A 15225-nucleotide genomic window follows, 5' to 3' on the forward strand; every position below is an offset into this window, starting at 1 on the left:
TAAAGTCACTTAAGAAGAACCTTTTAAAGCACCTTTATTTTTAAGAGTGTAGTTTGCTAAAATAAAGACTACTAGATTGCAAGTTTGCTTTGTTTTAGCAAACTGTCCTTCTATTTAGCTGTTGTTTTAGTAAATTAGCACTTTATTCAGTCCCTTAGCGGACTAGCATTTTATTTAGCTGTTGTTTTTGAATGTTAGCATTCTATTTCACAGTTGTTTTAGCCAACTAATATTCTACTGTAGCTGTTTTAGTAAACATACAGTCTAGCAATCTTTGTTTTAGCAAACTAGCATTCTATATAGCTGTTGTTTTAGTATATTCACATTTTATTCAGTCCTTTAGCAAACTAGAATTATATTTAGCTGTCGTTTTGAGCACTAGCATTATATTTAACAGTTGTTTTAGTTTATCCGCATTTTATTCAGTCCTTTAGCAAACTAGCATTATATTTAGCTGTCGTTTTGAGCGCTAACATTCTATTTCACAGTTGTTTTAGCCAACTAACATTCAACTGTAGCTGTTTTAGTAAACGTACAGTCTAGCAATCTTTATTTTAGCAAACTAGCATTATATTTAGCTGTCGTTTTGAGCGCTAACATTATATTTAACAGTTGTTTTAGCCAACTAACCTTCTACTGTAGCTGTTTTAGTAAACGTACAGTCTAGCAATCTTTGTTTTAGAAAACTAGCATTTTTTTTTTGCTCGTTGAGTGCTAGCATTATATTTAATAGTTGTTTTAGCTAACTACCTAGCAAACAGGGGACGTTCCGAACGTCCGTTTAGGCCCGCAGTACGTCCGCTTTATAACGTTCGCTGGAGGATGTTTTGGGGACGTCCGGATTTGGTCCGGTTTGTAACGTTTGCTGGCTGACGGTCTATTTTTGCATTCTTTTTATTTGTTTTCTATTTATTATATATTAAGCAAAAAGGCATCTAAGCTTGCTCTATTATTTTTCTATTCTATTTGTTTTCTATTTATTATATAATTAGCAAAAAAAAAAAAAAAAAAAAAAAAAAAATATATATATATATATATATATATAACTGCGTTGGGCTAACTTCCATATCATAAAAAAGCGTCTGCTAAATGACTAAATTGTAAATGTAATAGATTTGAATTAATTGTATGATGAAGTTAATGTTAAAATGTAATAACTTTCATTTCTGGAAACAGAAAATAGGACTGACTTCTGTAATTAACAGAGTCATCAAATCATGACTCAAATCATGTTTTTAGCAGTTAGGCTGTCATTTAAACATCAAAAATATACCCTTCAATAATATAATTGAACATACGCTACAATTAGACCCTATGCATTCCCCATGCATGAAGAAAATTAGGTTGCTCTAAAAGTATGTTATAGAGTGATGAATGCAGCCAAGAAAACATGAAGAATGGAAAAGAAAGTGGAAAATAACTCAGGTAAGACAAATACATTTATTCTACCTATTTACATATTAAACTATTGGTAAGCCAATAAAAAAAAGTTATTATTATTTTAAAAATTATTATTTTTGCATTTAAGACTGCTATATAAAAAAAAAATTGTATGTAATACAATATAGCCACATTGGGAGACACTCAGCTACTTGGTGACAGTTAACGGTCCTCCCGGTTATTTCTTCAGACACGGCCTTTTGTTTTCGCTTTCGTCGGTTGAAAAGGTATTTCTACTTTTATATTTATAGACATTAGCTACCGTAACCACTGTGTATGTCGTAATGCTGAAAAGTTCACAATTTAAAACGTTTGCTGAAGTTGTCCGTCGTGTACGGCTGCTGACCGTTAGCATATGTGAACACTTTCGAAGCTGAAGTTAGCATGTAAAGGTGAAATGATTAAATGTACATGATATTTACAGAAACTGAACTTAGGTATTTAATTTTCATGTGGTAAAAATACACACAGAGACGCCAATGCGGCAAAAACCCATTTGGGACGGATATCTTCATACACTAAATTACAGACAGCCTGGTCTAAATCCAATTTCTCAACAGTCTTTACAAATTATTTTTCAATGGACAAACTATAGTCCTAGGCATATAAAATCATAATACTACTGCATGTTTTCATTTTGTTGTTTTAGGATAGAAGATAACGGGAAGAATTGCCGTCGGACTACCCCCACAGCTGGCAACCACACTCACACAACTTTACAAATGTTCAGTTAAAATAAACGCATTTTGCACTATACAATGTGTCTGTTGTCTTTGATTAGCCTAAAAGTAAAATAAAATGACATCCAGAGAGCTTAAAGTGAAAGTCCCCTAAACGTCCCAAATGGCCGCTGCATGGCCTGTGAACACCCCCATTAATGTCCGGAGGATGTCTTCGTGGGGGACGTTCGCAGAGGCCATTTGGGGGACGTTCTGGGGACCTATTTTTGTTACCTGGGTAACATTTTACTGTAGCTGTTTTAGTCAACGTACAGTCTAGCAATCTTTGTTTTAGCAAACTAGCATTCTATTTAGCTGTTGTTTGGTATATTCACACTTTATTTAGTCCTTTACCAACCTAGCATTCTATTCAGCTGCTGTTTTAGAACACTAGCTTTCTATTTAGCTGTTTTAGTATATCCACACTTTATTTACCCTGGTGAAAAAAAAAAGCTAAAACCAGCCTAGGCTGGTTGGCTGGTTTTAGCTGGTCATAGCTGGGCGGCAGGCTGGTTTTAGAGGGGTTTTGGCCACTTTTCCAGGCTGGTTAGGCTGGTCTTAGCTGGTCAGACTGGGAAACCACCAGCTAAAACCAGCCTGACCAGCCTGGCCAGGCTGGGAGACCAGCTTAAACCAGCTAAGACCAGCCAACCAGCCTAGGCTGGTTTTAGCTGTTTTTTTTTCAGCAGGGTATTCCTTTAGCAAACTACGTTTGTTAAAACAACAGTACTAAACAACTGCTAAACAGAATGCTAATGTTCTAAAACAACAGCTAAATAGAATGCTAGTTTGCTAAAGGATTAAATAAAGTGTGGATATACTAAAACAGCTAAATATAGAAAGCTAGTTTGTTGAAACAAAGGCTAATAACTGCAAGTTTGCTAAAACAACAGCTAAAGAGAAATTTTAGTTTGTTAAAACAACTGCTAAATAGAACGCTAGCTAGTTTGCTAAAGGACAAAATAAAGTGCGAATACACTAAAACAACAGCCAAATATAATGCTAGTTTGCTAACGGACAAAATGAAGTGCGAATACACAAACAACAGCTAAATAGAAGGCTAGTTTGATAAAAACAAAGAATACTATAAGCCTGTAAGACTGTAAGCTTGTTTTGTTTTGGCAAACTAGCCTTCTATTTAGCTGTTGTTTTAATATATTAGCACTTTATTTTGTCCTTTAGCAAACTAGCATTCTATTTGGCTTTTGTTTTACCCAACTAACATTGTACTTAGCTGTCGTTTTAGCAAACTTTTTTTTTAGCAAACAGTTTAGCAGTCTTTGTTTTAACAAACTAGCATTCTATTTAGCTGTTGTTTAAGTATATTCGCACTTAAGTCTTTAAGCAGTTTAATACTTTAGCAAACTAGCATTCTATTTAGCTGTTGTTTTAGCAAACTTAGTCTAATAGTCTATGTTTTAACAAAATAGCATTCTATTTAGCTGTTATTTTAACAAAATAACATTCTGTGTAGCTGTTGTTTTAGCAAACTACAGTAGCATTCTACTGTATATAGCTGTTGTTTTAGCAAAATAGCATTTTATGTAGTTGTTGTTTTAGTATATTCACACTATATTATTTAGCTGTTGTTTTGAGTGCTAGCATTCTATTTAGCAGTTGTTTGAGCCAAATTTAGTTCAGTCTAGTAAGCTTTGTTTTAAAAGCTAGCATTCTATTTAGCTGTTGTTTAGTATATTCACACTTTATTTTGTCCTTTAGCAAACTAGCATTATATTTGGCTGTTGTTTTAGAATGCCAGCATTTTATTTATCAGTTGTTTAAGTTAACAAACATTATACTTGGCTGCTGTTTTAGCAAACTTACAGTCTAGCAGTCTTTGTTTTAACAAACAAGCATTTTATTTTGCTTTATTTAGTTCTTTAGCAAACTATTTGGCTGTTGTTTTAGCAAACTAGCATTCTATCTAGCCGATGTTTTATCAAACTAGTATTCTATTTAGCTTTTATTTTAGAAAAAAAAAACATTCAATGTAGCTGTTGTTTTAGCAACCTAACATTCTATTTAACTGTTGTTTTAGTGTATTAGCACTTTATTTGGTCCTTTAGCAAACTAGCATTCAATTTAGCTGTTGTTTTAGCAAACTAGCATTCTATTTATAACTTATGTTTTAACAAACTAGTATTCTATTTGTGCGTCATTTTAGCAAAATAACATTCTATGTAGCTGTTGTTTTAACAACCTAACATTCCATTCATCGGTTGTTTTAGAACGCTAACATTCTATTTAGCAGTTGTTTTAGCCAACTAACATTCTTACGTAGCTGCTGTTTTAACAAACAAGCATTTTATTTAGCTGTTGTTTTAGTATATTAACACTTTATCTATTCTTTTAGCAAACTAGCATTCTATTTAGCTGATGTTTCAATCATAGATATATATACCTAGATGCCTCATTAGCGTCTCTCAAGTTGTCAAGTTGATCGTTCCAAGATGACGGATGCATCTACGTGCTATGTCTCTGGTTTTAACCACCTTACTTTCTACTTAGCTGTTGTTTTAGCAAACTAGCATTTTATTTAGCCATTGTTTTAGAATGCTAGCATTCTATTTAGCAGTTGTTTAACAAACTTAAAGTTTAGCAATCTGTTTTAGAAACTAGCATTCTATTTAGACGATGGTTTAGTAAACTAGTATTCTATTTAGACAATGTTTTAGCAAACTAGTATTCTATTTAGCTGTTATTTTAGCAAAACAATATTCTATGTAGCAATTGTTTTAGAAAACTAGCATTTCATAAGGTATTGTTTTAGCAAAACAGCATTCTGTTTGGTTGTTGTTTTAGAAACCTAGCTTTCTATTTACCTGTTTTTTTTTAAACTAGCATTCTATTTATTTATTGTTTTAGAAGGCTAGCACAATATTTAGTCTTTGTTTCAGCAAACTAATGTTCTATTTAGCTGTTGTTTTAGTATATTCACACTTTATTTAGTCCTTTAGCAAACTAGCATCCTTTTAGCTGTTGTTTTAGCATCAATTTAACAGTCTATTTTGCTGTTACTGCTGTTTGCTGTTTTTGCAAACTAGCATTCTATCCAGCGTTTTCCTGAGTAACCGATAAGCGGCACCATGATGGATTCTAACTTATATTTGGGTGCTTTGGCGTTTTGGTCTCCATTAAAATGTATGTTAAAACAGGGTAAAAAAGTTTTTCAAATGTAACTAAATATAAAAATGTGCGCAGGTTAAACGTTATACGCTCTGAAAATATCGTAATTGATTAGAAACACCTGAGACTGGAAATGTAAAACACCGTTCAAGTCGGGCAATACTTCCGTGTTCAACAGGTGGATTTTTTTAATTTTATTATAGGATATCCTGATTCACTCTAACTACACTCACTCTAATGTCACATTAAGTAAAATATGTTGCAAACCACAATTCACTTTGACTTCAATAACATTTTACAAGTCGCACGGCATTCAAGAAAAACAAGACAACATGACTCAATACAAATATCAAACATATTTCACCTAATATATTAAAGCTGGTTAGATTACTCATTACCCATCAATTCCATGCTCCCAGTTTTTTTCTTCAAGACCATGTGCTGAAAGGTCTCAGTTGTTTAGATGAAAAGTAAAGCCATAAGGAAGAACCTTGTTTCACCATTGATTACATCATGGTATAAATGATTAAACTCAAATACACGTTAAATTAACATAATTCTTACTGCTAGGCAAGTCATAAGCTTTTAAATCAAATCTACGAATACTATATAATAAATGATGCAATATATTTGAATTCCCTTCAGTGAGTTTCCAAATCAGTCAGATGCATCTTCTTTCCAACCAGCTTTTCTAAAAACATTCTTCCTGGTTATAAACAGGGCATGTTTATTTGCATCGAATCAAAAATAAGACCAGCCACATGTAAATGCTTAGACCTTGCTTTGAATTAATAGACTACAATATGTATTTCAAAGTAAACAATGCAAGTACACACGACCGCATCTGGAATTTAGTAGCTCAAAGAAGCAGTTAATCTACTGCGAGTATTTCAGACAGCATCACCATGAACTGTAAAGAGCTCTTGCGTGTTGTGAACCAGATGAGGGTTTGTTGAAATTTGATGAATGAAACAACACATGGAAGCCCAGATGTTTTATTGGTTATATTATCCATTATTTGACTTCCTCCAAGACTTTAAGGTCCCATCATAGCCAAGAACTATGATTTCAGCAAGTACTTTGGACACAACAACAAACGTTTGTCTGTCTCCTATTTAAACGTCAACAATTCAAACACACTCAAATTCAGCTCTGACTGCCATAAATCAATAGACTGTAAGCAAAGCTAACCACTCAACTCATCAACTGAACAACATCTTACTCCCAAAGCACTGGCACAAGCTGCCTACATTTAAAAAATAAAGGTGCTTCTCAATGCCATAGAAGAACCTTTTTTTTGTCAAAATGGTTCCATAAAGAACCTTTGAAATCTGAAGAACCTTTCTGTTTCTGTTTTGTGGCCAAAGAAGGTTATCAGAATATAAAAAGGTAGGAAAGAGATGGTTCTTTAAAGAACCTTTGACTGAATGGTTCTTTGTGAAACCAAAATTGTTTCTTCAATGGCATCGCTGTGAAGAACCTTTTGAAGCACCTTTCTTTTTAAGAGTGTACCTTAGAAGCATTTAAGGCATTATAGGTGTGTGTGAAGGTATAGGCATCTCCTAAATGCTGTCTCCTACAATATGTAGCAAACACAATCCCAGAATGCACTGCTGCGAGCATGCATTCATTCAAAAATAGCTCTGTGTATATAAAAATGAAATAATTTATCAAGTAAATCAGGGTGTCTGCAGGATTTTTAAACTCAAAATGTAAGACCTTTTTTTAAGACCTGCACAAATAAAATGAATATCATATGTGCGAGGTACAGCAACTGTAAAAAGCATGATTTAAAGTTCAGATAGAACATTTCACAAAAACAAAACGCAGCCTTTATTTAAAAAAAAAATATGGACGAGTCAAAAGTATTATTATATTAATTTAAGCAATTATTGAAAAGGAAAATTCATTCGCTGCCAGCAGGTGACGCTTTTGGAACACCAGAAATATAACTGTTTTCCCGGTAATGGCAGTACACAAAGCAGAGCAGAACCTGACTTTGAAAAGTGCAGCGCTCATATTCAATGAAATCATAGTCTTTTAAAGTTTATTTGTCACATTAATCCATATTGCAATTCTGGTCTTTCTGTCCCCAAATTAAAGACCTCTTCAAATCATAATTAAGACTTTATTGTACAATTGAAAACTTTTTTGTGATATAACTACATTTAAGACTTAAGACCCTGCGGAAACCCTGTAAATGCAAAATGAAAAGTAAATATTACCCTATATATCACAAAAGCAACTTTGTTTCTCATAAATGTGCTTTATATATCACAATGTGCCTCAATACCGCAATTGCACAATTTTCTTTATAACTGCAACTTCATATCCTGCAATGTGACTGCATTTTTTTCTCATATTCTGTAACACACATATTCTGTTTCTCACAATGTTCCCTTATTAAATATCTCAACTGCAAATTTTTCCCACATAACTGCAACTTTATATCTTTATATCTCACAGTTGTGATTGTTTCTCATAATTGTGACTTTGTATTTCACAATGTGACACTATGAAGCAATTGCAACTGCAACTTAATATCCAGCGATCCACAATTGCAACTTTGTTTCTGACAATTACAAAGACACACTGGAGATATAAAATCGCAATTATGAGGAAAAAAGGCAGAGTCACATTGCAAGATGTAAAGTCACACTTGGAGAAATCGTTTTTCTCATAATTGTGACTTTATATTTCACAATTGAGTCTATCTTTTGAATTTAATGCTTTGGTACATTGTGCAGATTGTTGTATTACAATCAAAAAGAAATCTTGAAAGCGTTAGCTTGCTACAACACGTCAAACGAGAGGTCACTTTCATTTAGCCAGACAAAAGGAGATGTGAAGCAGAAAACAAGATCTCATTACAGCTGACCGTGAGCTGGACTGAGAGAAAAAGAGAGTGCGACAAGTCAACCCTTCCTTTTGAACATCACGCTAACAGCAACTCTCTCGGCTAGAGAATAAGATCATGGCCAGAGTCATGCTGACCAGACACTTTGATCGCTAGGGTTTATTAACTTTGCAGGCTCCCCAGACGGACATACAAGCTCGTTCTGAACAATGTACCATTCACTACATAATCGTATTAGCGAGAACAGAGCACATGGTGCCAAAAAAAATGTCTAGTCACCATCTATCTTCCTTCTTTTCATCTTTTCACAGTCAATATTTGGATTTCTCATGGTGTACATCAGTCTAACACTTCAAAAACAGACTCCCAGTGGCTGATAGTAGCTAGCAGCATATTGGCTATGACTGAAATGCTAACACTTCACTGCTAAGATTCTGTGAGGAAAAACAATACAGCCTCTTAGTTTTGATTGCAAAAACTGACCAGATGTGTGTCCGGAAGGCAGCTTTGTTAACCCATGTGATCGTGGGCAAGGGTAGCAAGAGGACAGGCCGGAAAACTAGCATAATCATTTCAGCCTCTGTTGACTAGCCAGCGACCAGTATCCACTCAAAAACTACTCAAATCAAATTTGCTTCCGCAAATTGCACTCAGTCTGCCTGTGTCCATTCAGGTGCACTTTACAAACCTCTGGCTAACTGAATAAGCGCTAGCTAAAGATGCTATCGGATGTCCCAAAGAATATATATGCTTTCTCATGTTGCCAAGACAGAGGAATGTCAAGTTCTTCCTCAGCAGCCATGACTTTACACTTCTGTGATTCGTTATGATTGTTTCTTCAATGGGGTCAGTCAGTAAACTCAAAGTCAATGGGTGCTGCTAAACATCTCAAACCAAAGAAAACAATAGGAAAAGACATAGCGGATTTATGCTAGCTAGGGTAACACTGATTAAGCTGCAGTGTCCTCTGATGAGTGCTTAAATAGAGGGCAACAGGCCACAGGAGCCCAATGAAATGTGATCTGGCTATTTTATAGCTAATTTAAAAGGAGTCCATGACTGGGTGGGAGCAAAAAATACAATAGCCTGAGCTGGAGAGAGGCCTTGTTCGGGAACCAACCAAGAAAAGTAGTTATGCTAATGGAAGCCACCCGATGATTTCTGAGAGAAAAGAAATGCTAAAAGATATTATCGTGCAATAAACCAATCGAGGTAAACCAATTTCTGGTTGTAAAACAACAGACAAATACACACATAACACAGAAACAACAGGAGACTAATGAGGATCGTATTATACGTTAGGAGTTTAATTTTATTGACATATTCGGTTTACACAGTGCACCAATGAAAGCAAGAGATTTATTCGCCGGTCCAATGATTTCATTTTTCTCATTGGATTCGATTCACTTTAAAGAGTCCATTATGCAATTAAGCTCTTTCCAAACACGGATGAAGTTTCACCTTTTGTGAATGGCCACCCGCTATTGAAAACCTTTTTATTTGGACTAGGTTTAGCAGTGTCAAAGCCAGGTGAGTGTAAAAAGCCATGTAAGGACTAAAATGATATGGAAACAAACAGGCTTAATGGAATAGTGCACTGATAACATTCAGATTACGAAAACACTATATGTGACCCTGGACCACAAAACCAGTCATAAGGTTAAATTTGACGAAACTGAGATGTATACATCATATGAAAGCTCAATAAATAAGCTTTCTATTGATGTATGGTTTGTTAGGATAGGACAATATTTGGTCGAGATACATCTATTTAAAAATCTGGAATCAAAGAAAGATCTGGAGAAAATCACCTTTAAAGTTCTCCAAATTAAGTTCTTAACAATGCATATTACTAATCAAAAATTACATTTTGATATGTTTACAGTAGGAATTTTACAAAAAATCTTCATGGAACATGATCTTTACTTAATTTCCTAATGATTTTTGGCATAAAATAAAAATCAATCATTTTGACCCATACTATGTATTTTTGGCTATTGCTACAAACATACCCCAGCGACTTAAGACTGGTTTTGTGGTCCAGGGTCACATATGGTATTTTATCTCCAGGAAGGCTTGCTTGACTTATTTCAAACCACATGTTTATGTACTTCAACTTTGTGTGTTTGGATTCCTGCGTAGTCAATCTATTGGAAATTGTCACTTATTGCCTTACTCTGTGTAAAACTCCAAACTCCACAAGTTATCTTTACAGCGCAAAATTAATCATCTGATATGACTAAATCTGATTTGCGGATCATAAACTTTCTTAAAGTTAGACACAACAACATGTTGCATATCTTTGGCCCAAACAGGAAACAAAAAAATAATAATTTCTAGTAAAAACCAGCAAATCTGCTGTTACTAATTACCTTAGACCACACACTCCAGATTTATCCATTAAATATTAATTCTTCAGTAAACATTTTGTTGGTCAGAGTGCTGTTGGTGCAGTTTTCTTACTAAAATATTAATCTATGGTTAAGGGAGGAAAACCCCTTTTGCTTTTTTGTGATTTTAGTCACTTTAAAAAGTTTTCTACACATTTGATTTGAAGGTACAAAGTATGTATAAAGCAGAAAACTAAAAAAAACAATGGTACATGACAGACAGTTTATGAGGGAATTGACCCTTTCGATAATTACCCAGATAAGACTTTTCCCACAGTAACAGGTCATTGCTTAAGGATTATGCATTGTGTTACATTTGCCAAAATGTGAAAAATTTAACACTTACAACTTATACACAAACACATGCCATCACCTCACAAGCTTGCAGTTCACTCTAGCTGTCTTGAATGATTTATGTTATCACTAAACCAGTTTTGAAGTCTGTGAGTAGGATTAGTGTCGTGGTCCCCAGTTTATATAACGCAAGTTGTGACTGTAGCTCATTTCATTTGTAGTGACTTTACAGATGAGGGGCTTAAATAAATGCCTTTGCTTTTCCATGTCTAATTTAAAAGGCTAAACATGCAAATAGCATTTGTACATTTTAATTCAGTCCATACAAGAATCTCAAGTGCACGTTTCTACAATGAAATCTTCCAGGAAGGAACTCTCTTGAACTATGCGCTTCATGTGGACATATGTGAAGCACATACCAAACAGAAATCTGGTATTAGTTACCCATGAAGAGGAAATTCAGTGTTGCAAAATAAGTCTTTTTCACCTACTTCAAGATAGTTAGTTTTTGGTGCGTAACACTTCCTCATAGTCACTCTGCAAACTGTCACTAACTTATTTTTGCCTTTGGGCTTGGCATATGATTGAAGGTGTTTTGCTTTAATGTTAGATGTTTCAAATAATTCAGCCACAGTTTTGGCAAATGACTGGTCGGTGTATGTCACAGGTGACAAGCTGTACAACAATTATTCTCATACTAGGTTTGGTTGCTTAAATGCAGTCGTCGAATATGTAAGTTGAAGGTGTTCACACAACATTTTCCTCATACATTAAATTCTCTCCAAAAGAATAGCCGCAAAAATCTGAGTCGTGCTCAGAAATCAAAACTGTCACGTGTACTGTGTGAAGGAGCGTCCCTGTGCTTATGTTTGCAAATGATTAACTTGATTTCATGTAAGGTTACAAGCAAGACAAGGTTACAATCAATGAAGTTCATATATAGTGACAGGTGTGTCAAAGCCAATAAATGTACTTTCAAAACAGCCGAAGTTAAACCTAAATGATGTGTACTTAAGAATAAAGTGTTTTATTGAAGCATGGTTGAATGCTTTAACAATTTGACGTTGCATGCTTATGAAAGACCAGGGTTCAAATCATGCTGCGTATGTTCTGTTTCTCTATTACTGTCTATTAATAAAAAAGCAAAAGTACTGGTGAATACCACATGCCAGTTTATCATCCTAAAACTGCTTAATTGCAGCAGGAGGTAATGCAAATTCCCAGCAGGGGTAAGAAGGTGCAGGGTGAATGAGTTCTGTCTGGTCAACGTCAATGTAGACTTGAAATTATAGTATATTTACAACATTCAGATGAATTTACTGTACATAAAGCCTCACTTACATAAAAGCAATGAAGGGAAGCGTTACTGATGCTGTGAGAAAAGCCTGATGCATTTCGAGTAAATATCCCCCACAGTCAATGAAAACCATTTCCACTGGCTTATTTCCCGTTGTACAACATTTCCAAGTCGGCGAGTAGCCTAATGTATCAGGAAAATCTAGTTCTCACAAAATACATGTGCATGTAGATTTGTGGCGTTAAGCACCTGCGTAAGCGTCCGAAGGTCGCGTTCATTTACTCTTATCTCCGTTTTCGAAGACTTTATTTTTTATCGGGCATGGATTATGTTTTAATTGTCACATTGTTCACATAAATCATCGAGAGGACATAATACATTGTATTCTTTAGTTAAACGACAACGAAATGCGATTTTGCAATAATGCATGTCTCGCCACATCATAAAACATTTTAACCGGCTGAAACTGAACGATTACGCTTTCTGCGTTAATTCTTTTTGAAATTTGCAAGTTGCACTTTTTTTGAACATGACATGGTTGAAAATGGTTGTGACAAGTTAAATGGATGGAAACAAACATGCTGCAACAGTGTAATACCTTCGCCTCATTGAGATCAAAGCATGTTTGTAGTAGCCTACTTTACACCAAGCGTCAAGTTAATTTTAAATAATAAATCATTATGTAGCCAGTCGTTCCACACCCCCACCTAATTAAGTACGCACAATTGCGCGCATTTAGCGTCTTAAAATACTTTAAAGCTCAACGACTTTAACGAGAAAGTCTTTATAAAAGACTATCGCTTTAATATGCTGTAATATAAAGCATATTATCATTTCCTTCAGTTCTGCTTTGCAGACTGTGAATTTTTGCAAGCGCACGTAGCGAAAAACAAATGCAAATCACATGTGATTCACGCTTAATTACTCGCGTTAAAGCAAAAGCCGTTCACTTACGTTTGACTTCTTCATATGGAACGAGAGGAGTAACTCCAATGTCAGCGAAACCCTATTTTATCTTACTTCGGCGGGCAGGGAAAGGGTTCTCTTCATCCCAAAGGTACATATCCAAAATCATCATAAAGTAGAATCCAAGTCGGGAGGGAAAGAAAGTCACCTAAATTTGCGTAATGACGGTAAGTATCCAGGTAGACGCTTCATACCGCACGATGGAGATCGGAAGGCTGTGGAAAGAATCAAGAGTTTTTTCCCAAGAGCAAAGCCTTTTTATCGTGTGGCTTCAGCACACTCCCGCCCACCCCAGTTTCTCTCTCGATCGTCTGCTGCCCTGGGTCTCCTCAGTCGATTTCACAATCACCATCCAAACGTCCAACTCAGATTTATTTGATGGCAGTGTTTTCCTGCTAATTTTCGCAGGATGGAGTCTCTTGTTTACGGCTTGTCGTGACTGCAAATAGTTTGTAAGATGTTTTGTAGTGAAAAAAAAAAAAAGGCTTGGGCGCTGCGCTCAGACGTTGCAGAAGTGCTTAGTGATTGTTGGAAGCGTTCTGGAAAGCGTTCCGTCACGGGCGTGTAGTGTTTACTTGGTCTTATCCCTGTACTAAAAACGTCCCAAATATGACGAAGGAACAAACAAGCCTTTGGTTTGGGCTAAATTGGATTTTCTTATTACGGAAACTTATTAGGAAATGCAGCGCATCTGACCATTCAAAGTTTCTCGAACGGAAAATTTAGTGAAAACCAGCAGCCGCTGTTTCATCTTCACGCGAACGCTTTTTGATGCTTTCACACTGCACATACTTGACATTTAATCAAATATGCGACTGAAATATGTTCAAATCCCACGTGTTGGACGTTTCTGTTTCAAATGTGGTCGAATGTGACAGACGTGCGCTAACACTGAGGTAAACAGTGACATCTACAGCAGTAGTACCAGTACTCTGGCTACAACTAGGTAGTAAGGGAGAGTACGGTAAATTGTGCCATTTTTAAAAAAATTAGTTATCCTCTCGGCAAGGACAAGTAGGCTATAGGACATCTCAAATAAACATATGAGCTAAAATATGAAGAAAATGTACTAATGATGTCCTATTTTGCTGCAGGCCTTTTTATATATTTCATCACATGACAAAAATTGTGCTGTATATATATATATATATATATATATATATATATATATATATATATATATATATATATTGCTATTTTATTAAATTGTTTTCAGAGGTGAATCAATAACAATTACATTTTTAACCATATTTCAAGTGTAATTTATGAGATTTGTTGTATTTTGAATCAGATTTTTCTTTGTAAAAGGCAAAAAGTTGATCATGCTGATTTCAAAGTTAATGATTCATTAGTTTGAATATGAAAAACTATCATAACATCTCAGTTGATAATTCAGTATACTTTATTTTTGACAAAACATCCCATGTTTTAGTAGTGACAGTAGTTTTTTGGTAGCGACCACATTACATTACAGAATTTTAACTTGTATACTTAAACACTACTAAAGCTAAAATACAAAACAGTTTGTATAATTGTAGTAAAATTTAGTTTATTTCCCCCAAATAAAGGATTATGTGTTCCGTTTTGTCACTACCGAAACAATGATGACATGTTTCGGTCATAACTGTTACAGTATTGACAATTGAATAAAATAACAACCAAAAATTAAAAAATTATAAAAACAAAGACAGGACACATTTTTCTTTTACACGTTTTATGATTTACAAATAAAATATAAAACATATTTAAAACATAAAAAAAGATACTTTTAAAAACAACTATGAAAAAAAATATATATATTTCAATATCATTACCCAATAATGATGATTTTATATATATTAAGCTTACTGACATTTAAATATTACTGTGGGTTTCAATACATAATAGAAGATATTAGTAAACATCTAAGATTTGAATACTTAAATGCTTTTTAAATGTGTTTTTTCTTTTCTTTTTCTTTTTTCTTTTTGGTTGTGCGACAGCAGTTTGCACCAATTCTAGAATTGCAGAATGGCCCATATAGTTTCATAGCTATATAAAAAGTGACAGAGTTTATCCACTGACCCATCTTACTCCATCATGCCCTAGTGCAGGGGTGTCAAGCTCCGGTCCTGGTCCTGTTTAGTTCCAACCCTG

General features: G+C 34.7%; 1 protein-coding gene across 2 annotated transcripts in view; it reads right to left on the minus strand.

The window, feature by feature from the left end:
- Window positions 1–13571, minus strand: part of kitlga (kit ligand a) — a 28815-nt gene extending 15244 nt beyond the window's left edge. The window contains exon 1 of one of the 2 annotated variants that reach the window (XM_073831958.1): window positions 13078–13571. In XM_073831958.1, the coding sequence (XP_073688059.1) occupies window positions 13078–13092 (15 nt within the window). In that variant the 5' untranslated portion in view covers window positions 13093–13571. Of the gene's footprint in view, window positions 1–12167; window positions 12301–13077 lie in introns of those variants that run through there. The other variant, XM_073831959.1, reaches the window with a different exon arrangement.
- Between the last annotated feature and the right edge of the window lie 1654 nt (window positions 13572–15225).

The sequence above is a fragment of the Garra rufa genome, chromosome 25 (assembly GCF_049309525.1).
Source record: "Garra rufa chromosome 25, GarRuf1.0, whole genome shotgun sequence".
NCBI lineage: Eukaryota > Metazoa > Chordata > Actinopteri > Cypriniformes > Cyprinidae > Garra > Garra rufa.